This window comes from Rosa chinensis, chromosome 2 (genome assembly GCF_002994745.2).
Source record: "Rosa chinensis cultivar Old Blush chromosome 2, RchiOBHm-V2, whole genome shotgun sequence".
NCBI classification, from domain to species: Eukaryota; Viridiplantae; Streptophyta; class Magnoliopsida; order Rosales; family Rosaceae; genus Rosa; species Rosa chinensis.
The window spans coordinates 11,338,497-11,364,186 of NC_037089.1; the positions used below are offsets into that span (position 1 = coordinate 11,338,497).

Below are 25,690 nucleotides of genomic sequence, written 5' to 3' on the forward strand. Positions count from 1 at the left end.
GGGTTTAGTAAATTTAGGGTTTATAAGACAAAAAAAACAGTAAATTGATTAGGCAGAACTTTTTTTGCTTCTCAAGTTTTCCTTGAGCAATGCAAACTTTTTCTTGCATTGATTTGCCGTCTTCTCAGGAACAGCAGCAGCAATTCGCTCCCACCTCGCACCGCCGGATAGTTCCTTCGGAACAGTCTTCATTGCCTGAATCAGCGCCCTTTCTTGCTCAACAGACCACACATCATCCTGCTCCGAACTACTCGACGTTGATCCACTTGCAGACTTTTGATCATTGGGAGGAGGACGACTCGTACTAGTACTAGTCGATGACATAGATACCCCTTCTACTTCTATTCTTGTTGTGAGCGGCGAGTCAATAGATTTCGAAGGCTTCCTCTTCTCAAGAAAAGAGTCAAACGCTTTGCTATCATCAGGTTTCTTGAGAAGCACCGTCTTCATTGCCTTGAGAACTTCCTCCACGGATCTTCCGGTACCAATGTACTCCGAAACCACTTCCCACCTTCGCGGTGTTCCTTTCGGAAATTTCATCATCCCTTTCCTCAATAGCTCAATCTCTTCTTTCCCCCAAGGTCTCTCCTCCTTAACACTACCATTGACATTACCATTACTCTCATTCTCGTTCTGTGTTTGTTGTTGAGTACTACTTTTCTTATTCTCATCTTCTTCTCTCTTGATCTCGCTAACAATTTTTGCCAACCGGTCCATTAGCCCCTCATCTTTTCCGTCTTCAATTCTTTCACATACATTCCTAAGCTTTTCAAAATCAAACCACGTGCAAAGCCTTTCCACATCATCCTTCTCAAGACCGTGCAACCCTACTGAGAGTGTTCGAAAACGACTCCTTTCCTTCTTCAAGAGTTTTCTCTCCCCCTCCTTAACCTTCTTCTGCTCCAAAGCCACTTCCGCAGCTCGCTTCTCCTCCTCCTCCCTCCGCCGCCTCTCCTCCTCAGCCGCCCTAGCCTCTGCTTCCTTCCTCATTTTCTTTTCCATCTTTTTCCTTTCCTTCTCGGCCTTCTCCTCTTCCTTCCTCCTCAATATCCTCGGGTCTTTCCCATAGGCATTGTCAGCGAGTCTCCGAATTCGTATATACTCCTGCCTCATAGCCCACTCTCTGTCACGTTTATACTGATACGTACCTGTGAAGTCTCTGCTGCTTTTGAAGCTGTACCAAAACTCATAGAACTTGTCCACTTCCTCCATAGGAGTTCTCTCGTTCCCTAAACCCGGCACCGGTTTCTTAGCCGACCACCGCGCGTTTCTTTCGAAAGCAGGACCAAACACCTTGAAGAAATCCCCCGGAGCACAGTCACTAGGGATTTCATCATCCACATCATGACGCTGATGCTGATGATGATGATCTTCAGTAGGAGTACTAGTACTGCTATCAGTACTAGTATGCCCACCGGAGCTGGAGGAACTATAGATCCGTCCCGAGTCGTAGTTTCCTCTCTGGACCGGATCGCTCAATACCTCATATGCTGCTACGATTTTCTTGAAGTGGGTGTCGATCTCCTCCTTCTTGGCTTTTCTGGCCGCTTCGCTTTGCTCGGCGAGAATAAGGAAGGTGAGCTTGTCAGGATGATATTTCAAGGCGCTCTTGAGATAGGCCTTTCTAATCTGTTCTGGAGTGGCAGCTTCTCTTAGATCGCTTAAACCCAGCAAGGTGTAATGATCTGCAGCTTGCCGTTTGCTGCCGTTAGAGCCCATGTTGAGTTTTGTGAGAGACGATTGAGATAATTCCTAGTCTGTGTTGATTGGAGTATTTATAAGAATATGGTGAACAGAACTAGAAATTCATAATCCGAATAGGAATGGGAAATTAAATTAAAGATTACGTATATTGAAAGACATCACAAACTTGTCCAACAAGTTACATGTTATATAACATCGTCTAACACAAGTTAGCTAAAGACTGTACATATATATAGTTTAGGGTAAACTTAACCTTTCCTAGATTAATTTAGATAGTATGAATAATTGGAAATGGGGGCATGCTAGCTATTCAAGACCGAATGCGGCTACAAGTAGAAATAAAATACACAATCCCAGTGGAATAGGGTTTATGAATAAAAAGAAGAAAAAAGTAGTATAAATGAACATAGGATAGTTATTTAGCTAATTTTTGAATGTGCTGATCACTACATAAGTTTCATTGTCAAGGGTGAATTTTAAGGTTGGGCAATGTACTGAAAAATTATAGTGAATGTTATTGTTCACACACTCCAAATGTCATATACAAACTACTTGTACTTTCACTGCTAGTTCTTATTTTTTGACTTGTCATATTAAGGTTCAAAATTAACTTTCATTCGAACAAACTAAAAGAGTCACTCTTTAAACATACTACCTACTTACAATCAAGACTAAGATAAAAATATTTTCTAGTAGCAGGGCCGGCCCTGAGATTTTCGGGGCTCGAGGCGAACAAAATAAATAGGGCTCCTGACCTTCATGTACGTTCGTAAGTTTTTTCCTGTTCCCTTCAAAAACCGTAATATAACAATATATGTAGGACTCACAATGTAGTATAAGAAAATACTATTAATATAGCTATGAAATTTACGTAAATTTGTAAATTGTTACCAACTAATTGCAGTTGGTGTGATGAGAATGATAATCAAATTACCTAAATCCTAAATTACTTTTCTATGGAGAATAAAATACTTGATATTAATTAAGAGAGGTTTGAATAATAGTTGAAAGAGTTTCATCATAATCTGTAATAGAGAACACGACAGTTGCTTTTAAGGAAAAACAAAATACCCTCTAAGTCGCTTAATTCAATTTTTTTCTTCTTCTTTTGAACAATAAAATCATGAGTTTTTCTATTGGAACCTCTAAATTTACTCACTTGACCTCCTTGCTTTTTACACATCCTATCAAATTTTCAAATACTAAATTTACTCACTAAACCTCACTCAAGTTCCTGAAATAACCTCACTCATATAATTTGCAAACAAACTATTAATTACATATTCATTCCTTAGCCAGATTACATAAATCTCTTATCTAATAAAAAAGAAACTCAAACACAAGGTATTGGGCTTTAAAAATTAATTTCTAATAAAAAAGATTTTTTTTTTTTTACTTTTTTTTTCTCTTGTAGATGTGCAAAAAAAAATGAAGAGTAATTTTTCTTAATGTTTAATTATTTTCTCTATTTTCTGTACCTCATGATTAATTATTTAATAGCTTTTTAGGATTTTTTTACTACTAGCTCTTTTTTTTCTTTTGTAAATATAATAAATAGACTGGGATTTAGGTCATAAAATGATTTCTTTTGTTATCCCTCACCAATATGCGTTCAGCATATATGATGATAGAAATTTTTATGTCACATGATCTTGATTATAGTTTTAATTCTTATTAAATATATATAAATGCTTTAATGAGTATGTAGTGAAATTGAAAAATGAAAATAGATAAGGAAAATAATAAAGAATGCAATATAATATTATTGAATTGGAAAGTCTAGAGAAATTAAATATAATACTTTTTTGGGTATAATTATTGTCCTTAATAGTCATTTTATAAGAGGTTTTATATGTCATTTAATAATTCATAATAGAGTGAGGTCAACTGAGCAGATTTGGAGGGTCCCAATAGAAACACTCTAAAATCATTCATTAAAACCAGATTAGGAAAACCTTTTGACAAAAAAAAAAAAAAGAACAAAGAAAAAACCAAAGCCCACAACTTGGGACAATGAATGGGACAAGGCCAATCAAAAACAACTGAGACCTACTACTAAACATTAGTCTATAAAGTAAAGCTACTGGGCTCAACACTGAACATAATCAATTTTTTTCTTTAATATATATGAGAACAAGCTTAAATTTTGGGGCCCATGAAATTGGGGGCCTACTTGAATCTTAATTTCTAGTTTTTCAATCACATTCTTTCAAGCATGTAAAAAGGGAAGCAAACTTGCTTTATGGCTGATGTCATTGCAAGTGTTGATCACAGGTCTCCTTCTCAGACTGAGTTTAGTTCATGCCCTTCTTCTTAATGCTAGTCCGCCTTTCTTGTTAGATAATTTAGGAATTGGTTGTATTAGAGGTGCTTGTTTGTAATTTTTTACCTTATCAAAAAAAAAAAAATTCATTCTTTAGGATGGAAAAGAAAATATAACTCATTTTTCCGACGATCTTGATTATATATATATATATATATATATATATATAAATTAAGTTCCTGAACCTTTAATTTTTGGGGAATTTGATTCTACACCCAAATTGACACACCTCTTTTAGAATAAACCCATCCATAAGAGTGTTTTAATATACACCCAAACCAATTAATTAGATTTATGAAAAATAAAAAAACCTATTAAATAGACTAAATAATAAAATCCAATGTTGTTAAGAATTACTGAATCTGCCACTTTCAAATTCCCATTCACCTATTAAATAGGATTGATAATAAAATCCAGTAATGTTGCTGATGGAAGTCGATCATGAAACGGCTGCCCATAGACGTCGCCCAGAATTACTCAACCCTTGATTTCAGCAATTGATAATTCTCCTCTGGGTTGGAGGTTACGTAACTTCACATTCAAAGCTGGTGTCAATATCTCTACAAGCTTGTGATATAAATGGATTGCACAATCAGAGGTTGGTGGGTTCCCTGTGTTCAACAGCATATCCGATTGGTACGGTTGATGAGTATTGTGATTGCTATCTATTCAAAAGGTGTGTGTGCTCCTGACGAAGAGGTATTTGTTTTGTGATGGTTCTAGGTTTTTGATATTGAGTAGGTATGATAGACTATACAAGTTCTTGATTGCAGGTTTTTGTTTCATCTTCTTGTTTCTCAATAGATACTACAAGTTAATTTTGATGGCTAAAGAGTACACCCACCTGGAATTTAGGTGCGACCTTCTCAAGTTTGGACGTGTTATGATCAACGAGTTAAGGGCTGAAATTTCTGAAGTGAAGCTTGATCTGATTGCACCCTCCATCATCTACAATAACATGGACCCTATTATGGAAAATTAATGAACATAGAATATTGATTCTATACCTACGCCTATTGGAATGGGGAATCAAATTTCATTCAAAAAAAGGGAAAAAAAAAAAAGAAGCAAAATGACATACCTTGATGAGAGGATGTTTAACCACTACATGATAGGAATACCTCCACAAAAGGATGTTTAATCAGATTGAGAAATCTACGAAATCTAATAGCAATATCTACACAACCACATCTACTTAAAAATAACAAATATAAAGATCAAATCTGAAAGAAAGAGATATACAATAATTAAGACAATTAATCTTTTTAAATAAGGAATATCTACACAAACATATCTCCTAAAATATGGCATCAGTTACATACAATAATTAAGGCAATTGATCACGTTGACATATTTAATAATAGGATTATCTACACAAACATATCTACTAAAAAATGGCAAATATATAGGTCAAATAAAAAAGGAAGAGATATGCAATAATTAAGGCAAGTAATCGTTTTTAAATCAGGAAAAATAAATTGATGGTATTAAATTCTAATTTGTGTTTAAAACTGATGCCATATTTAAATTTAAAAAAAACACCAATATTTGAGGAATTTTTCCTTTCTTCGACGAGAAGGGTAAAATAGTCAAACTAAAAAAAGAGAAAAAAACTTAATTATAGACTTAAAACCTATACGTTAGGTTTAATTATGTGAATGGGTGTAGATTAAAAGAAAACATATGATTGGGTTTCCCTTAAAAGGAGCTTCATTTTTTGGGTTTTTTTCTAATTTTCTCTTAATTTTTCAAGTGTTTCTCAGGGTTTGAAATATATCCGTTTCCGCCTAGACAACGAAATTGGACAGCTTATATATATAATTACGTTCCTGAACCTTTCACTTTTCTTGGGGTTTCTCAGAGAGAAAAAGAAGAAAAAAAAATCCAAAAGCTGTTTTAGGGTTTGGAGCATAAAAGATGGAGGACCATAATTGCCAGTTGACGGGAAAACAAAACGATCTTCCACCGGAGATCATGCATGAGATCCTTTCAAGGCTACCAGTGAAGTCATTGTGCCGCTTCAAGTGTGTATCAAACCCATGGCGGTCTCTAATCTCCAATCCCAAATTCATTGCAAAGCACTCCAAAGCCATTGAGAATAAGGATGTGTTCTTCCAAAGACGAAGACTCGTATTTACTGACCGGGACCATCATTACCTTTACTCTTTGGACCTTTACCAATTTTTCAACCAGAACCTCGCAGTTCTAAAGAATTGTAAGGAGAATAAGGATAATGTTGATGTTGGTGGTCCAGTAGCAGTAGCCACCGAGCTCGACTTTGTTTACAATCATTTTCCAGGCGGACGATGTCATTGGTTTCCCTTTACCCAATCTTGAAATAGCTTGTTATTGTCCCAGTCGTATTCTGGGTACCATTTGATTAACCCTGTAGCCAAGGAATCAAAGAAACTACCAGAGACACCAAAGCGGAAACGACCATGGAAGCCCTAATCTTGGGAGTTATATGGGCTGGGATTTGATTACTCCACTAATGAATACAAGGTGGTTAACGGTAAGTTTTTTTTGCTACTTATGGGATTGTATTTAGTGTGAATACATTGGAAACTGATTCTTGGCGACAGATTAAGTGCCTCTTTCCCTACAAGCCTATAAGTTATGATGGGATCGTGCTGAATGGAGGTGTTCATTGGTTATTGGGGACAGTCGCAGATGACTCGTTGCTGATCCTATCTTTCCTTTTAGCAGAAGAGGAAGTTAGAGAAATTCCACTACCGCTCATTGGTACTCAACCAATTGAACTAGGGGTCTTTAGAGATTGGCTATGTATAACATTGATCGAGAAAGCAACAACTAATGAGTTTTGGATCATGAAGGAATATGGAGTGAGAGAGTCTTGGACTAAAATGCGAGTCTCCATTCCATATCACCAATTATCACATTCTGGTTTTTGGAGAGGATCGTATGATTTGATGGTGTTTGATGAATCGTTAGTCATGTACAATTTTGATGATGAGAAGTTTTGGATTTTATCAATCCGCGATGTTGGCAAAGTTGGTAGTGTAGGTATCTACGTGGAGAGCCTTGCCTCACTTACTACTCAAGATCATGCAGCTTGAGGTTTTTTCTTTTCTTCTCTTTCAGCATAATAACCCTGTGATTCTTATGCGAGGTTCCTGTACAATTTTAGCTAGGTTTGCTTATTGATTTTCGTTGTTAATTTTCTAAACTGTTAAAGTAGATTTTTTTTTTATTATTTTTTTTTTATGAGAGAACCCTAGAGAGAGCGAGCGACAAGTGAGAGCCTCCTACCCTGTCCGGCGGCGAGCCTTTTCGCAGTCATCGGACTGGCTTTTGTCGATCCCGTTTGGGATTAGAGTGAGTTGCGCATTCGGCCGACGTTTCTCTTTCGGCTCGGGGAGTTTGGGGTGGAGGGAGATCCAGGCGGCAGTTGGGTTTTGGCTTGATCCTCGCTGGCTTGGTCGGCGAAGTGGTTTTGGTTGCGAAAGTGTGGAGGTTGCTGGGTGGCGTTGTGGGCATGGCGTGGTTCGGATCGGCGGCAGTTTCATCCTCCTTCAGTGGTGTCCAATCTGGGGTGGTCGGTGGCACGATCCGGGTTGGGTCTCTGGATCCAATCTGGGGAGGGATCAGATCTGAGCAGGTTTGGGCACGTTCTGGATTGGATTTGCTGTGGTCGTGGTGACATAAACTGGTATGGTCGTCATGGGTGGCGGATCTGGCAGGGCAAGGTAGTCGGTGGTCAGTTGGCAGTGGGGGGTTTGGGCCAAGCTCGGCCTGCTGGTGGAGCTTCTCCTGCTTGGGCCTCGGCTTGCGGTGTTTGGGTAGGGGCTTGTTGCTGGGGCTAGATGGAGTTTAGGCCTGGGTCTGTGCTTGGGCTCAGATCCCAAAATGTGTTATTTTATGTTATTTGCAGGTTAAAATCCTAATTTTGTTTCTTTTCTCTTGTTTTTCAGCAATAAGTTACTATCAAGGTTTTGTTTTAAGTTTAGATGTTGGGTCGGGTGCACTGCAATTTTGGCATAGACAATCTTCTATTTGGCGGTCTAGAGGTCGTTCATGTTCCGAAGTTAGGTCAGCAATGGTGGCAAAATGGTCTGGCAGTGGCATACTGGCATAGACAATCATCCTTGGCCTTCTAGTGGGATTGTTCCTATCTGATCTCTAGTCGGAGGTGATGGCGATTTGAAGCATTTGTGGATTGACGGTGTTGACATTAAGGTGGCCATGGTCTTGGGTTTAATTTAGTCTCAGGTCTGAAGGTCCAGCATTTCTTTTGGTCAGGTTCGAAGTCACGACTAGTGTAGACTTGGTCGATCAAAGGCAGGTCAGGAGGACTCTAGGTGGCGAGTTAGTGTTGACAAAGTTGTGTATCAAGGATTCATTGCGCCTGCGCATCTTGTCTTTGCCTTTCAATTGTAGTGCAAATTAAGTTTGTAGTTGAGTCGGGGCCTTGTTGGCTCCGTGAGTCTGTCATTTTGGAGTTCGAGTGTGAAGTCTAGTGGCCATTTCTGTGTTTGAGATAATGCCAAAACTCATTGTATCTAGTTCATTATTAATGAAGTTTCTTCTTGATAAAAAAAAAAAATTGTTAAAGTAGTGTTGGAATGGGAATTTTCAATTTTCTTTTTCTTTTTTATTGTCTCCATCGATCAAATGTATCCACCTATCTACGTATACCTTTTGAGGAATTTTTGGTGGACATTCCCCTTCAGCTTTCTGTTCTGGGAGATCAAATGGAGCACAATTACTTTATGCGAGATGAGATCGATTGAAATGAAGAATCCATCTTCCCAACTTACTTACGGATTTCGCACTCTCTGTTCATGTAACACGAAAATAGTATCCGTAAAACTTTTCGCTCACTAGCACAATTTCCTCCAATAGCACCGTTTTTCCAGCCACCACAAATTATCAATGCCAACAGTGAATAATATTCCACTGTTTTTTTCTTCAACAATGACTTAATTGGTCATCACACTCTCTCAAGTCTCAACTGCGCCCTACTATACCCACCCCATTTGGGCCCTTTTTTTGTTTTGGTCACACCCATTTGGGCCTTGGCTTCTCCTGTACGCCTCATATTTTCTTTTAATTTTGAATTTCATTTTTTGTCTGGGTATTCATTCCTCCCCAGTCCCAGTATTCACAGTACAAATTTCCACAAAACCCCGCGAATTTTCGAACCCTCAAAACCAAACCTCTCTCCATTTCCAGCCATATTTCCCCCCCTCTCCAGTGTCACACTTCACCTCCAAAACGCACCGTTTCGATCCCAAAACCGCTTCGAAAACTTCCTCCTTCAACCTTCTCGAACAATGAAGCTTCAAGCTATGGGGATTGTCCGTACAAAACCCTAGGAAATTAGGTTTTCCATCTGCCATGGGGAAGAGGAGCGCTCTGGTAGTCTTGTCATCGGACGACGAAGAGATCGATCGTTCACTGAGCTCCAATCGTGGCCGTACAAGGTCGTCGTCGGCGTCGAGATTGATCTCTTCGGCTCCGGCGAAGAACCCCGGGCGAGCGAAGAAGGCTCGGGTTTCGGGCTCTCGCTCTAGCTTGGGCTCAGTGTCCACTAATTGGGATGAGGTAATAATTTGTGAATTTCTTGGTGTTGCTTTTGAATTTTACTGTTCGGTTCAGTGTGAAATTAGCTGTGAGAATCTGATGTGGGATTTTAATGTGACGCAGGTCAGATTGTCCTTTGGAGATTTTGATGAAGTGTTCAGTGGTGGTTCCAAGGTAGCTGCTGGTATGCCATTGCTGATATTTTAGTTTTTGTGCTCGGTTTCATTTGCTTTCTGTAATTTTTATGATTCTGAGCAGTGTTGATTTGCTTATTGTTGCATAATTGTCATGGTCCTCTTTTCAAATTCGAGTCTTGATGTGAAACCGTGAACTGGTGTTATACAATGATAAACGTTTTGTTTGAAGTTCCATTTAATTCGCATAGAGCTGAATGGGAGTGGAAATGTGAATCAGGTTCTGGAAGGAGCAATGTGAAGGAGTTATGGGTTGAGAAATACAAACCCCATTCGCTTGAGGAGCTTGCTGTTCACAAGAAAAAGGTTGAACTGATTGGGTTGGTTTTGCAAATATGACTGTGTTGCCGCCATAGTGATTATAATTTCATTTTTTTACAGGTCCAAGAAGTTAAGGGCTGGTTTGAAGAACGATTGACAGATTCAAAGGTTGTTGGCTATCAAAGTTTTTCCATTCAATATAGATGTTCATTTTCCTTCAAAGATTATCACCAACTCCAGTTTGACTTGAACTGAAAACACAAAGGAATTGATAGACTTCTTTAGTTACTTGTTCAATTACTGATAAAAACAATTAAGTTTAGTTATTTTATGCCTTTTTCTCATCCTGCCCTTTGTTCATTTTTAACATTTTTTGCTGAAGTTTAGGTTCAAGTCTAATTGAAAATAAATTGTTTTTCAGTTTTTGTTGTCTTTGCAATTCATTGTTTTTGATCTCATATATTGTTTTTTTTCTTCTTCAAATTAACAGGGTAAATCTAGTAATCACGCTCTTGTCATCACTGGGCAAGCTGGAGTTGGAAAATCTGTATGTGGTCTAGTTTTCATTCATTCATCTGTTCTTGATACCTTGAGTTCAGTTGCTTGATTAGTTTATGATTTCCGTTCTTGAGAGTACGCAAAATAGTGCTCGTCTCATCCTTCCTGTCAATTAAACAGAAATTTTGAAGCAAAATGTCCACATTAAATTGATTAACGGGCTCTATAACCTCTCTCATTATCTTCTCAAATTTTTAACTTACTGCTTCATTTAAGTTATCTTAAATTATCCAAGTACAATACTATGATGAATCTGACTGTGGTAAGTCTTATCTCATGGTTTGTGGGTCTCAATTGTTTGCCACAGCCATAATTTAACTTTGTTCTGGTTGCTGTTTTGCTTTTCAAAAACATGCATGTCTATAATGTAAATATGTAATGTAATGAGTTTTGAAATTTGCTTCTTGAAAGAACTGTCTAGTAGAACCAAACTCGCTTGCTTTTCCATGTTAATAAGAGATTTTGGTTCTTTTCATCTTGTAGGCAACTATTCATGTGATTGCATCTCAGCTTGCTGCTACATTGTGTGAATGGAACACGCCAACTCCAATAGTTTGGCAAGAACATTTATATAACTCTAGTACAGGTATAGTAGATTCTGTTCATGGAGTTACTTGGGATATAAGTACTTAATAGATGATTTAAATTTGAAGCATTCTAATGGAAATTTTGCTGTTTCTGGCATATACAATCGGCTTCTAGGAGTACAATACATGTCAAAGTTGGAGGAATTTGAAAATTTTGTGGAGAGAGTACGGAAGTACGGTTTGATTCCATCATCCCTTAGTGAGGGTTCAAAATCATCAATCATACTCTTAATTGACGACCTTCCAGTGACAAATGGTAAAGTTGCTTTTCAAAGACTTCAAAAATGTTTGCGCCTTCTTGTGCAATCAACTCGTACACCAACTGCTATTTTGATCACCGACCATGGTAAAGCTGATTCAGAAGATCACACTGCTGGATACTTGGATGAACTTCAGTTGTCTCTTCAAAGTGCCGGGGCTTGTAAGGTTACTTTCTCGGACAATTATTTTCTTTCAATGAAGTGTTTTTGAGGCTACCACTGAATGTCTTTTATTTATTTAATTTTTTTTTTCCAAACTATGTTTGGAAATTTCAGGTCTCCTTCAATCCTATAACATCTAATTCCATCAAAAAAGTACTGTCTAGAATATGTAAAGAAGAGCAGTGTAATGTGACTGCTGAACAGGTTGATCTAATTGCAAAAGCAAGTGGAGGTGACATAAGAAATGCAATTACATCTTTACAGTTCTTCTTTCTGAAACCAACTCCGATGCATTCGCTTCCTTCATCGATTACTCCTCCCAGGTATGCTAAAGGGAAACAAGCACCATGGTCTGCTAAAGGGAAATCAGATATGGTAAATGCTTTGGACAATAGTGGTTCCTTACAATTTGGAAGAGATGATACACTTTCTCTATTCCATGCCCTTGGGAAGTTTCTGCATAACAAAAGAGAGACTGAAGATAGCATGGAATTGGGTATGTTGATTCAAGTCATATGTAGCTCTGAATCGTTGATTTTATTAATTTCCTAGTGTATGCAAGGGGGAGGTTCAATTACGCTTGAGATATTGCATATGAGCTTATGCTTTTGTTTTGTAGATGGAGCTGCATTTCATGTGCGAGAAGGTTTGTCTAGACTACCACTGAAAATGGATGCTCCGGAAAAGATTCTCTGTCAAGCACACGGACAAGCCAGGCCTATTGCTGATTTTCTACATGAAAATGGTGATTTTCTTTACCTAGATGTTGTAACTTGATGTTATGACAACTACTTTTTCTTCTTCATACATGGATACAATGTGCATGGACAGGAACACAAGTACATGTGAGGGAAAAAGGGTGGCAGCTTGATTTTGTCGTGTTCTTTTTCATAAGATTGTTGCTGCTTTCTAACTCTTGCACACAATTGTCTTGCAGTTCTAGATTTCGTGAGTGAGGAGGCAATGGATGATGCCTGGTCGGTTGCTTCATATTTAAGTGATGCTGATTTGCTTCTTACTACTTTCTGCGGAATGCTAAGTAGACAGTATGAGGCCGAGAATGTTCTACAGTCAGCCGGTGCTTCAGTTGCTGTTCGTGGTGTGCTATTTGGAAATTTTCATCCATTGCCGTCCAGGTATTCTCTATATGCTTCACGTAATCCTACTGTAGGAGCAAGAAGTCGTGCACTTTCAGATGGATATCTTATTCTTAATTTCTTACAAGTATGCAGGTGGCATGCTGTTCGGCGGCCCAATCTCTGGCAGGTTGAGAAGTCATCATTTTACAACAAGGTTATTTTTTAAGAGTTTACCTCTTTATACATGCCATTCTGTTTTCTAAGAATACACATAAATGCATTTGTTATACTGAAATAAACGAAGTCATTCCTGCAGTGCAAGTTCTAGACATGAAATAAGCGATACTATAGGTGGTACTACTTATTACTAGAAAATCAGTAGAATTGTTTCTTCTTTTGGTCAGTAGTCCAACGCTCTGGATGAATGATTCTAATTCGAACTGAAATGCTTCTGGCATGCTTTGGCACACGATTTGTACTCTGGCCACAAAACTGCTCTTGTCAGAGATGGGGTTTAGCTTGTTTTGAATTGATATTGTTTGAAAGTCTTGCATTGCTGACATATACGGCTGAGTTAATCTGCCTAGTGTAGTATATATTTGAGTTAATCTGCCTAGTAATCGGTCCCTCTTATGCATCCTTGAATATTTTAGAAGATGTTCAAGGTGCAAACTGGTCTTCAATTTACTGACCATCTTACTTATTTGTGACACTTTATTTTTCATTTGTCTCTGCAGAAGGAGATGGTAAATCGGAGATTCGGTGCTTATAGTGGTACTTGTTCATCTGATTTGACTGTTATAGCTACTGAGTACTCGCCCGTGTATAAATGGCTTGGATTTAGGGCACAGGGAGGTCTTGAAGACAATGTTGAAAGGATGAGTTTGGGTGACCAAGAAAGTGAAATTGATGACGATATAGAAGAATGGTAAGGAATAGTAGTTAGAGCTTAGGAAGCAATCTCAGCTAAGATTCGCTTGGCTTTGTAAAGTACTTGCTGCAACGAAAGAGAAATTACCGATTTTGCGAGCAATGCTAGAATATAGATCTGGCAGTCTCAGTTCTTTGTACAGTCACCGGTTGAAGTTTTATTAAAGCCGGAGATGAGCTCCATTTAGGAGTTGCTGTATGAAATCATTCTTTTGAGTCTTTTCATTTGTGATGAGAAAATGAAACTAATTGAAAAATAATAATAATGGGCTTTTCCGAAGAAAAAATATCAAACTTTTACAGAAGAGGAAAAAAAAAAAAGATTAAAAAAAAGAAGGAAATGACTCTTTTGTCCCGAACATCCGAAAGAAAACACTAGAAGAGAGAGCCGTGTTTGGAAGCACGATATTCTTCACCAGAAAAACGTAGTTCTTAAACTCGGAGGAGAAAATCGGCGATTCCTCCGTCTAGTTTCTCGGCCTCATCGTCTTCATCATTGGGCATTTGGGTTTCTAAACTCATTGGCTACAACAGCAGTTCAATCCTCAACGGAGAGTTGGGCTTTTTTTCAAAGGTATACATATACTTCTCTCTGCATCTACTGGGTGAGTTAATCTTTGTTCAACTTGTTTTAGCACTTTCAGCTTTCTCTTTTAGAACTGTTTATGCTGTTTACAATTGTGGTTGCACCTAATTTGTAGGTATATTGTGTTATGGTGGAAATTGCACTATGGAAATTTATTAGTGAATAGAACCCATTGTCCTGTCAAATTGGTGGTTTTATATGATTTGAGTTTGTATTATTTGACCCAGAATGGTCAATGGAGCATTAAGCTTCATCTTGCATAAAATTTAGTTTTGTTTTGCTGTGAAAAAACTCTTCAAAACCACTTCTTCAATGGAAGTTGGTTTGTAAGAAGAAAAGGTTGATGCTTGATAGCTTTCCAGTAGTTTAGCATTGAGCTGGATGCAACATGTTATACTTTTTTACTCCCCTACGTTTTTACAGTCTCATTTTGAAATTAGATGGCAAGCCATGTTACTCGGTCGAGGGTGCAGCCACAGCTTCAGGAGCATCAATCAAGGGCTAGGTGGACTACACATCTTACTAAGATTCTTGCAAGCTTAATGGTTGATCAGGTACACCAAGGGAATAGAAAAAACAATTACTTTGGCAAGAAAGCATGGAAGTATATCTGCGATGAATTCTATAAGAGAACGGGTCTGAAATGGGACAAGGAACAACTGAAGAACCGATGTGCAGTTATGAAGAGGATGTATATTATAATCAAGTCACTTCTTGATCGTAGTGATTTCAGTTGGGATGAAGCCACAGGGACCATCACAGCTAGTGATGAAGTATGGGCTGAATACACGAAGGTCTGTTCCTAGTCTATCTGTTCCATTGTTTTCTTGTATGACATAATTCTACACCTACCTGATGTGGTGAAATCATCTTTAAGCAGGAACATCCTGATGCAGAGACTTTAAGAAGCAGTGGCTGCCCAATTTACAAAGAGCTATGCATAATATTTTCAGAACCAGCAACCAATGGGAATCATGATCATCCAGCTGAACACGAGGAAGGGACTCCAAATTTTCATCAATTGGAGCCATTGTCCATCCCGCAAGAAGTACCGTCCTCATCGGAATCTGAGGAAGCAGATGATGGTGTAGATGATAAAGAAACAGTTCAACCTATTACTCCCAGCACTACTGGCATCCGCAAAAGAGGGCGCAAAGGCATTGATGATGCCATTGCAGGAGCTATTTTAGAGATGGCAGCTGCATCAAAGCTGAGAACGGCTGCTATACAGCAACGTGATGCCAGATATACCATAGCTAATTGTATTAAAGCACTGGATGAGATGAAAGGCGTTGATGAGCAACTCTATTTTGCTGCTCTTGATCTGTTCAACAAGCCCACTGCAAGGGAGATGTTCTTGTCTCTCAAACACGACAAGCGCTTGATTTGGTTGCAGGGCAAGTGCAGAGCAGCTGGTCCTGTTCCCTAGATTATTGATCGATAAAGTCATCATACTCGATGTAGTGTTTTTCATCTAAACCTATGTCATGTGAGTATTATTACTCATATATATCAGAAGTATCCTGGTTTTACTTTTACCTCATCTGGTCAAATTGCTCATACATAATTCTGGAAATCAAACAGTGCTCCCAACCAGTTAAATTTGGACTCAAACCCATACCACATTGATTGACTACTTTGATTACTCCAATGGTTATAAATTTCACCTGCAAAGTTACCCATTAAAACCAAGCTATGTCCATAAAAATGCTGGCCAGAAAATTTCGAAAACACGATCAAGAAATTTAGAAACCAACTATTTCTCATTCATTTCCTCTAAAGAGTTACAACCCAAAACACAGATGGACCTAAAACCCTGAATACAAAATCACAACACAAGAAACTAGCTAGGCTAGGCTAGGCTAGGCTTCATTCAGTCAGAGCTTAACAAAAACCCAAATCTAAAGACTCGATCTTAAACCCTAAATCTACGACATTTGATGATTCAATTCAGTCACACTACGGTGAGAAATCACTCATCTTGGCAGAGGTACCCGACCATGAGGATCGCGTCACCAGGTTTGTAGTGCCCAGGTGGACCCCATTGGGCCTCCTGAGTTGGGCCTGCTCCATTGGGCTTAGTCTTGGGCACAAGCACCCTCAGCAGACCATTCTCCATTTTGGACACGGCCTCCGCCGCCAGGCACGACGGCGGAAGGTGAAGAAGCGCCTTGTAGCCTCCGGGCTCGCCTGTGATGATGAGAGTGTTGCGCTTGGGACTAATCTCGACGTCGACGTCATCTTTTCCGAGGCCCGGCATCGACTTCTGGAGGTAGAGCGCGTCGTCCTTGTCTTGGATGAGCAGACCGGAGCGGTGCAGGTCGTCGGGGGCGTCGTCACGCGCGCGCTGCGGCACTGGCTTCACGATCCAGTAGAGTGTGGAGGAGAGCGAGCGAATCGAGGAGGGGATGATGGGGTTTGATGAGGTTCGGGTGAGGAGGAATCGGTTGATTAGGGTTGCAGAGGACGCCATTGGAGGAGGTCTGAAGCTCTCTCTCTGTTGAAAATAAAGGTTGGAGCTTGGAGAGTGAGTGTGACCAGAGCCAGTGAGAGTGAGAAATGAGCTCGTGAAAGAAGTTTCTAGAAATGAGATTTTTTCTGACGCTATAGTTTGGCCAGGGCTGTGGGAGCTCTGATGGTCCAATAGGCCCACTTTTAGCAAACTATTTTCCCTCATTTTCAATAAATACGAGAATACTAAATACCAAATTCGTGCATTGGCATTATGGCATATTCTACGTCGGGCATTTAGTGTAGATCTTAGTTTATATATATTTCCACATATTGTTTAGCTCAATAAATTTTAAACGTACTTTTTGAATAGTTTTATGTGGTAGAATCATCAAATCGAGATATGGAGTCTCAACCTTTTTTTTTTTTTAATCAAGGGAGTTGGGTGTCAATCCAGGCATTAAAACTAGAAAAAGTTATATAGGAAAATAGCTCACCTAACATGTAAAAGTTAATAAAAAAAAAAGGGTTACGACAAGATTGAACCATTCTTAGGGAGCCTAATGGTCCGCAACCAACATAAACAATAACACAAAGCAACCTGATCATGAAATTAAGACCTAGGTAACCCAAAGGCAGTTTCCTGACCCTACTTAGGGAAAGCACCGGAATGAAACCAAGTACAAGCCCCAATAATACTTATTGAACCCAAAGACCACCCTACGGAATAGAGCACCCCTAGAGAACAATGCAAAACAAAAATTAAATAAATTAGAGTAAAAAAAAAAACTAAATAGACTGAGCCCAGAACAAGCCCAGCCCCTATCCAGCCCAGCAAGAAGGAAGCCTAAACTACCCAGCACCCACCATTGACCGCGACCCGGATCAAGCCGTTAGGACTGCCGCCTCCCACCGCCATCTGCACCAGCCGGATTCCAGCCGCCACTGACACCCACCGCTTCCTCACCAGGGCCAGTCCTGAGTCTTTCAAGGCCATGGGCGAGAATTATTCTTAGGCCTCGTATTTGTATATTAATAAACTTGAATATAGGTAATTTTTTTTTTCAAAATTTGTCAACAGCGCAATAAAGTCTATATAAATTCTAATTTCAGAATTTTTTGAAGATCAACATAACCACACAAAAGAAATAACACTTCTTTTTTTGACACCTTCTTTTTTAACTGAAATGAAATTAAAAAATTAAAAAAATAACAACCAATAAAAACCCCTATTGCAAAACTCAGTAAAATCATAAACAAAACATGCATTAGTATTGAGGGTTAACCAAACTCATAAAAAAAAGGCATAATCTCTTTCTCATTCTCTATTGGAGTCTAGAAAAGTAGAAGATATATATATTTTTTATTATTTAAAAAACCCTAATTTCTAGAGATGAAACAAAAAAGAAAAGAAAAAAAAATACAGAAGAGAACCATAGGGAAGAAATATGTGGCAATGACTCGATGAGCTTGTGAGAGAAGATGGATTGAGAGAGATGTGGAGCGAAAGTTGAAAAATGAGAAAGATGTGGAGGGAAAGTTGAAAAAAGAGAAATTGTCTTCTTGTTTTATGGAAGAAGAGAGAAAGATGTTGGTCATATTGCAGAAAAAGAGAAAAATTGCTTATTAAGAGAGAGATCCCAACTTTAATTATTATTAAATGCAACTTCCTTGATTTTTTTAGTTTTTCAAATTAGTTTTTTTTCTTTTCCCTTTATCATTCTAAAATTGACCTCATAGCAAACAAATATATACACTAATATGTACATTGGGCTTTTATAATTGGTGCCCCATTTCTTTTGTGGCCCTGGGCTATCGCCAAGGCTGCCCAGCACCAAGGTCGGGCCTGCTGCGCAGCCCGCGTTTGATTCGGATCAAACACACACCGAGCAAACGCCGCCGCCAGCCAACCGAAGCAAACCCCACCAAAAAACCATCAGAGACCGCGACACTCCAAGTGGCAAAACCCCCTCCACCACCATGCAAATCCCAACGTGCTCAACCTCGCCTGCACCACCCTCTCACCAGCGACAACAAAGGCAAACCATAGCTGAGATCCAAGGACTTTTTCGAGAATTGCAGCTTTGATCCTAATGCTGAGTTTCCTTCTGCTTCATCCAGTACTTGGAAAAGTATTCTCTATGAGTCGCCAAGCCATGGCACTAGGCACTTATTCTCCCCCACGCTCGCCTCTCACCCCGAAAAGGAAGCATATATATCAACTTGGAGGTCAAGAAGACTCGTCGTCGGATGGAGCAAAAGAGGCGGTGGTGGCAACCCTAGGGCACCAGTGTTTTCTCTCGAAAGAAAGAGAGGAGAAATTTTAAATTATTTGATATATTGACAATATGGAGTCTCAACTTTAAAAAAAGGAAGAAAAAAAAACATTTCTTATACCTAACTTTCGAAATGAGCTAGTTACCTTCCTATACAATTTTTTTTTCTTTTTTTTTTTAAAAAGAGGATCAAAGGGTTTCACTCCTGCCTCCATGGTGACTCGAACCCATGACTTCGTACATAGGTAGTGGGTGCTCTAACCACTGAGCTAACACCACTTCGTCACCTTCCTATACAATTAACCTCTTCGAATCCTTTTTAAATTACTAACTCTTATATTCAAAAATGAAGGTGGAATTTTTTTTTTTGGGAGTACAAGATATAGTATCATTCAAAAATGATCATTTCTGTATAACGGTGTCTGTCAGATTTTGTGGCGTAGCCAAATTTTTTTTTTTTTTGGGGGGGGGGGGGGGGGGGGGGGGGAGGGGTGTCAAGGCTTTGCTATTTGATTAATTAAAAAAAAAGAACGGCTTTCAAGCATATACTATACATTTGTAGAAATCACCTAATAGCCTAAATATTTACCCAAAAATTACTTGGTATAATAGGTAAGAAAACCTTTAAATCATGACATGAGAAACAAATTAGGGAGCAAAAAGGAAAAGGGAGGGAAGAGATATACATTCAAATGGTGATGTAAAATTAGTATTCTTTGATGAGTAAGTGACTGAACAATACATAAAAGATTTTTTCAAAATTTTGAGCGGGGTCAAGTGACCCTTTTTAGGCATAAGCTAGCCACGGCCACGGGGCCAGTGATTAATATTTAATAACATGAGTTCCAATTTCAATGTAATGAATATTTTTAAAATTTCACCACCAAATACATATTTAGGCCGTAAAGTATCTTAAATAATCAAATAAAGTTCATCATTCGTATTAATTTCTTCTAATATCTCAAATTTACGTAATTTCAATGGTCCAAATATATGCATAATTGCATATATATTCTCCTAAAAAAGTACACCATTGAAAGTTCTATAAGCCTATTGAATAAATCTCTTTACCGGTCATATGTGCTAAATGAAAACTCGGTAATCAGTTAAACTTTCACACAAAAAAGGGTCAACGCCACGGTCATTCAATTCTTACTGGCATATACTCCTCATACAAATATGACAACACCACCACAAAGTAACGATGTTTGATTGTCTGATATGAAAAAGAAGAAAACCATGTTTGTATGACAGTAACTAGTTTTAGTTAAAGCGACATGTGCTTATGGAAATAATATAATTCAAGGAAAAGTTATCTTTTTAAACCTGCCATATATATGGTCATCCGATGAGTTTTCGATTCATGATGGACAAGATGATGAGGATGAGAAGTTTATAATCATCATATCGAAGTGTGAAAATTTTTCTATGCACTGACGACGGTGTAAGTAACTTATTGACACTTATAAGATAATCTCAACTCGATCTTCATATCTATAATCAACATTTATTTTAATAACCAAAATGTGTATTTAATGTAATCCAACCATCCATTCATGTTAGCGCAAGTGCACGTCGGTACTTTAAATCTTCTTTAAATTTTGTTTTAGCAAGAAGAGAGATTATTCAGAGCACCGCCGTGCACTTGCACCAACATAAATGAATGATTAAATTGCATTAAATATACTTTTTGTTTATTAAAAATAAAGTTGATAATAAATATCAAGGGTTGAGATTATTTTATAAGTGTTGGGTCATTTACACTGTCAGTGCATAAAATAATTTCCATATGTAATTTAATTTGTAGTTCTAGTCATTAAGGGTATTAAAACAACGTTCTAAGTTCAAGACTCCCTCGTGATTAGTATTGTTTATAAAGAACAAGTGCTAATTATTAGCTGAGGGAAAAAAAAATCATTTAACTATTAGCTCTCTACTGTAAAATTTATGAGTGATTGGTTTCTAGTCTCGTAAAACAACTTTTCCACGTAATCCATTCCCACAATCGTGGCTTTTAAACTATAAAAAATGAAGAGTTTCATAATTAAATTGTTATGAAAGTGACGATATTTTCACTTTTTTTTTTTTATAGTAAAAGAGGTCCTGATCACTTTCTAAAATTTGCTCATACATCTACTTGACAACAAGTTAATAGGAGTCCTTTAGTTCTTACCAAATTGCATGATTCTGGTTTGGATTATACATATAGATCAAGGGCAAATACATAATAGAAACTCAGAAATCATTCATTGCATTGAAGAAAGCACATATTCAACAAATCATACATAATCTATTTGTTACTTAAATGAACAAAAATTTGAGTTACTCGGGAGTAATTATGTCAACACATCTTCTATTGTTAAATACCCTTTTTGTTTCTAATTTTTTGGATTTTTCTAAACCCCATATTACCCTTGTAGTCATTGTTGCAGAGCATATCAGCAAATTTAGTTCATTGAGAGAGAAATTCCTAAACTAGTTTTGTGAGAAAGAAATCTAATTGCACAGATTTGATAAACCTATCACCAAATCAGCAAACCTATTAAACTTAGCTCTTGATTATAACCAAGTTCCATATCTTTTCCTCAATTCTTTAATTTGAAGATCATCATCACCAAATCTTCAAGTACGAATGAGAAGAACTAACACACAGTCAACATTTTCTTTCTCAAAAAGATTAAAAAAAAGGAGCTTCTATTCATACTTCCTAAATTGGTATTTGGACCTCCCATTCTAAAACTTACACAAAACTTCCAATGTTGCCCTTTTTTGTATCCACACAATTTTTCCCAATACAAACTATTAATATCTTTTTTTTCATCACTTAAAACTCAGTTCATGGCCATGACTTAACACCGTTCACCTTGTAAGCTTGGATACTCTTATGAACCTCCTTCTATTTCTTAATAAATCGTGCAATTTATAATACCACAGGAGGACTATTATCAAAATCAATTTCCCTAAACCCAAATCAGGCTAGCAATATAGTCTACTCTAGCAAAAAAAAAAAAAACCATAAAAAGAGACCAAGATAACAATTAACGATCAACTCCATGAAGTGAAGCAATTAAGCCAAACTAAAAAGAAACAAAAAGAATAGGAAATAGAAATTACTTTTCGATCATTATTTTCTCGATTGTTCTTCTCTATATTTTTTGTTCTTTATTCCATTTTGCAATCTTTAACATTCTGCCTTAATCAAAATTGCCCAATAATCCTCATGTATGGCTGTAAGAGAATGAGAGGAGGGGGAGGGAACCAAGGTGCAGATTTTATTTATTTATTTTTTATCTTTCATTTTGTTCATTTTTTAGAAGGGTAAATTTGGATTTAAAAACTTCCAAAAATTGTTGGAGGTCCAACTACCATTTTAGGAGGTATGAATAGAACTTCACTAGAAGAAAAAAAAAGAAAAAAAAAATTATCTTTTTTTTTTTATAGAAGAAACGATAATTTTATTGAAGCGAAGAGATTAAGTACATTCTCTAGAAATAATCTCCTCTAGAAAGGGAGGTGTAGAAGTAAAAACAACATTGCACGGCCTATTACATAATGCCCAACGAACAAGAGAATGAGCAGCAATATTCCCTTCTCGATACAAGTGTAAGAAAGTACTTCCAGCAGGCAGCTGAGAAAAGAGAGCCAAAACATCCTCATAAACAACCCGGAGCTGAATAAAAGAATCTTGGATAGAATGCATAGCTTGTATTAATAATAAGGAGTCCGATTCTAGACGAACTGGACCCAAACCCTGGTCAAGAACTAGCCTGCAAGCTACTCTACCAGCTAGTGCCTCCACTTGAGCAGGAGAAAAAACCTGATCAAAACTAATGGCCATCCCACAAATAAAAGAACCATTTGAATCACGTACCACAATTCTTGCACCACCAGAATGAGAGTGCACATCAAAAGCTCCATCCATGCAAACACTAAACCAACAGGAGGCTTCTTCCAGGCATGCTGATTGTGTGGGACCTTGGGGGGTGAAATATTTGTGTGAAGATAATTGGCATGCCAAACTTGAGCACTAAGTAGGAGAGATCGAGGCTCACAACTTCTATTCTCCTACACTTTATCATTCCTTGCTTTCCACAAAAACCACAGCTTCACCAAAAGACGGCAAAACGATGATTGAGGTAACTTCTCCATACAATAATTCAACCATTCCTTAAGAGAAAGTGAGGGAGAAAAACCCAACATACCAGACAAGTGATGAGTCATCTGCTTTGCAATAGGACAATAACGAAAAATATGAAGAGGGGTTTCTTCCTCATTTTCACATAAAGGGAAAAAAAGCTCCACTTCCACCTTCTTCTTAACTAGATTAGATCTAGTAGGGAGAAAATCATGACAAGCTTTCCATAAACAAAGTTTCACTTTACCCGGCACCTTGCACTTCCAAAAAGTATCAATAAGCTGATGAGGAGAGGAGCTAGAAGTAGCCATGACTGGGAGGATCAAACTGTCTCTAGCCACAACATAAGCACTACTCACTGAAAAAACTCCCTTACTATCATAATGCCAAATCAGTTTGTCCTCAGGACATCTAGAACTCAAAGGAATTGAGCTAATAACCTCCACATCCTCACTAGGGAATAATCTCTCCAATAAAGGGACATTCCAACAACCACTAGCCACATTAATGAGCAAATGAACATACCTCAAAGTAGTAGGGCTCCTAAGTGGTAGCAAGGGCCGAAAACCATGAGGCCTAGGCATCCACATGTCCTCCCAAATAGAAATTGTAGCACCATTTCCAACTTGCCATCTTGAGCCTAGTTCAACCACTTGCATTGCAGCTAAAATGCTTCTCCAAGAATAAGAAGGAGCTTCCCCCAAAGAAGCCTCCCAATAAGTTTTGGAATGAAAATACCGTGCCTTGTAGAGCCTTCCCACAAGTGAGTTTGGATTATCTATAATTCTCCAAGCTTGTTTGGCCAACATGGCTAGATTAAAAGCATAAAGATTACGAAAACCCAACTCTCCTCGGTCCTTTGGGGCACACATATTATTCCAAGAGCTCCAATGAATTTTTCTCCCATTCGCTGAGTCACCCCACCAAAAATTGGCATACATTTGCTGCAGCTCATTACAAAAAGTTTGAGGTAATAAAAAGCAACTCATAGCATAGTTTGGAAGAGATTGAGCCACAACTTTCAACAAAAACTCCTTTCCCGCACCACTTAAAAATTTTCCTTTCCACCCCGCTAGCCTCTTCCTCAAACTATCCTTCAAATATGAGAAAGTATCCTTCTTGGAGTGCCCCACAAGAGTAGGCAACCCAAGATATTTTTCACTAAAAAAAATTATCTTAGTGTTAAAGGAAAAACACATTATGTGTCTTCGTCAAAGAAACAGACGAAGAGGAAATCAAGGAATTGCAATCACATCACAATCAATATTTACTATCATTATTGTAATTGATGTTAATCGATATTTCCATTATAATTCCATCCCTATATAAAGGGGCTATGAAATGAAATGAGTAGACCAATTCCAATTCCATTTTACTTTTACACTTAGATCACGTTGCAGGGTTAATATTTGTTTATTCTTGTTTTATTTATGTTTCCTTACATTAATATAATATAGTAATATACGGGGTATAAGAGAAAATTTTATGAGAGAATTAGACAAAAAAGTTAGAGAGGCGCACATCAAGTAAAACACATGCTCATTCTTTCAAACTGCTCAGATCCTTCAATTATGAGTCATAAAAAATAACTAGTTCGCACCAAGAATTTTGCTTATAAAGCAACTAGCCAAATCACTACAATAACTAGCCCAAACTATAATAACTATCCCAAACTAATAATCAAATTCGCTAAATGTTGCTTACAAATCTTTATCTATACAGATTAGTTTTTGTTGGAAAATTTGGTCGATGGATGCTATTTTCGTCACCGGATTTCATCTCCTACAAAATCACATAAATACAATATATTAATAACAAATAACAATTATCATTTCATTGTGATAATAGACTAAAATACCAAGAATCATAACACTTATCTTTTAGATTTGCGAGCCGCCACCGAATGATTACTTCAAAAAGAGTTTAAGGTTGAGGCGTGTAAACACTGCCCGTAAGAGTAGATTTCGCCCCTCGGAGACAATGTCTCGATGTAGCAAGTTTGTGGCGCCCTACCCTCCAGGGTACAACAACCTCGATCCTTGTAGGTGTACACTCAAAATACTCGGATCGTATCGAACAGCTTGAAACTTTCTTTTGGAGAAATAGATAAATTAAAAGAAACACATGAATACTTTGAGCTCGGAAAGGAAATAAAGGAGATTGAATTTCTTGTTGTATGTAAGACCAAGAAGTGATATGTATATATAGTAGATGATATTATGCAAATTTAATAAGATAATTATTGGAATAGCGTAACTCCTGTAACCTTAATATGCCCTAATATTATGAACATAATGAAGTAGTAACGTTTAAACATAAATGTATAGTAAATAGTTTTTCAAAGCATTGGGAGTTACACAAAGTATTTTGAAATACACAATCAAAATTTCCAACAATCCCCCACATATTTCAAAATATGGAAGCTGCTAACTGAACAAGGAAATTATAGAGTGCCAAAGGAAAATGAGAATTCAATGCTTCTGAGCTGGTGTCTTTTGGACTATGAACCAGCCAAAGGATAAATAATTGTGATCCACAAAAATTTGGTGAAAATTAAATTTTCTATGAACCAAAGTTTCTTAATATGAATCAGAGAACTACCATCCACATTCAACTCTCGAAATCAAGCATTTTCCGCGG

The 25,690-nt window shown here is 37.8% G+C and overlaps 4 protein-coding genes across 8 annotated transcripts; 3 read left to right on the forward strand and 1 right to left on the reverse strand.

Annotated features, from left to right (window-relative positions):
* Positions 1–48: 48 nt before the first annotated feature.
* Positions 49–1,723, reverse strand: LOC112187196 (dnaJ homolog subfamily C member 2). The gene has a single exon (XM_024325885.2). It carries the CDS (start codon positions 1,717–1,719, stop codon positions 49–51), a length of 1,671 nt encoding a protein of 556 aa, XP_024181653.1. The 5' UTR covers positions 1,720–1,723.
* A 4,221-nt stretch (positions 1,724–5,944) lies between these two features.
* Positions 5,945–7,104, forward strand: LOC112183689 (F-box/kelch-repeat protein At3g23880). The gene is made up of 2 exons (XM_024322044.1): positions 5,945–6,307; positions 6,610–7,104. The coding sequence occupies exons 1-2, from the start codon at positions 5,945–5,947 to the stop codon at positions 7,102–7,104; spliced, it is 858 nt and encodes a 285-aa protein (XP_024177812.1).
* A 2,020-nt stretch (positions 7,105–9,124) lies between these two features.
* Positions 9,125–15,817, forward strand: LOC112187195 (cell cycle checkpoint protein RAD17). 5 transcript variants are annotated; one of them, XM_040514701.1, is made up of 15 exons: positions 9,125–9,592; positions 9,695–9,755; positions 9,986–10,071; positions 10,147–10,194; positions 10,517–10,573; positions 11,068–11,170; positions 11,287–11,427; positions 11,533–11,597; positions 11,708–12,089; positions 12,213–12,338; positions 12,531–12,729; positions 12,826–12,886; positions 13,410–14,176; positions 14,629–14,982; positions 15,069–15,817. In XM_040514701.1, exons 1-13 carry the CDS (start codon positions 9,386–9,388, stop codon positions 13,602–13,604), a joined length of 1,731 nt encoding a protein of 576 aa, XP_040370635.1. In that variant the 5' UTR covers positions 9,125–9,385; the 3' UTR covers positions 13,605–14,176; positions 14,629–14,982; positions 15,069–15,817. The 5 variants fall into 5 exon arrangements, with proteins under 5 accessions (XP_040370635.1, XP_024181652.1, XP_024181650.1 ...); XM_024325884.2 differs by having other exon boundaries at positions 9,126–9,592; positions 11,287–11,597; positions 13,410–14,207; positions 14,612–14,982; XM_024325882.2 differs by having other exon boundaries at positions 9,126–9,592; positions 11,287–11,597; positions 13,410–14,207.
* LOC112183692 (L10-interacting MYB domain-containing protein) lies at positions 14,629–15,617 on the forward strand. The gene is made up of 2 exons (XM_024322045.1): positions 14,629–14,982; positions 15,069–15,617. Exons 1-2 carry the CDS (start codon positions 14,629–14,631, stop codon positions 15,615–15,617), a joined length of 903 nt encoding a protein of 300 aa, XP_024177813.1.
* Positions 15,818–25,690: the final 9,873 nt, after the last annotated feature.

Excerpts from the sequence above, each read along its gene's own strand:
- LOC112187196 (XM_024325885.2), bottom strand. The coding sequence starts at position 1,719 with ATGGGCTCTAACGGCAGCAAACGGCAAGCTGCAGATCATTACACCTTG.
- LOC112183689 (XM_024322044.1), top strand. The coding sequence starts at position 5,945 with ATGGAGGACCATAATTGCCAGTTGACGGGAAAACAAAACGATCTTCCA. Across the intron at positions 6,308-6,609 it reads TAGCCACCGAGCTCGACTTT|ATTAAGTGCCTCTTTCCCTA; the intron begins GTTTACAATCAT and ends TCTTGGCGACAG.
- LOC112187195 (XM_024325884.2), top strand. The coding sequence starts at position 9,386 with ATGGGGAAGAGGAGCGCTCTGGTAGTCTTGTCATCGGACGACGAAGAG. Across the intron at positions 10,574-11,067 it reads AAGCTGGAGTTGGAAAATCT|GCAACTATTCATGTGATTGC; the intron begins GTATGTGGTCTA and ends TTCATCTTGTAG. Across the intron at positions 12,730-12,825 it reads TTTCATCCATTGCCGTCCAG|GTGGCATGCTGTTCGGCGGC; the intron begins GTATTCTCTATA and ends ACAAGTATGCAG.
- LOC112183692 (XM_024322045.1), top strand. The coding sequence starts at position 14,629 with ATGGCAAGCCATGTTACTCGGTCGAGGGTGCAGCCACAGCTTCAGGAG. Across the intron at positions 14,983-15,068 it reads TATGGGCTGAATACACGAAG|GAACATCCTGATGCAGAGAC; the intron begins GTCTGTTCCTAG and ends ATCTTTAAGCAG.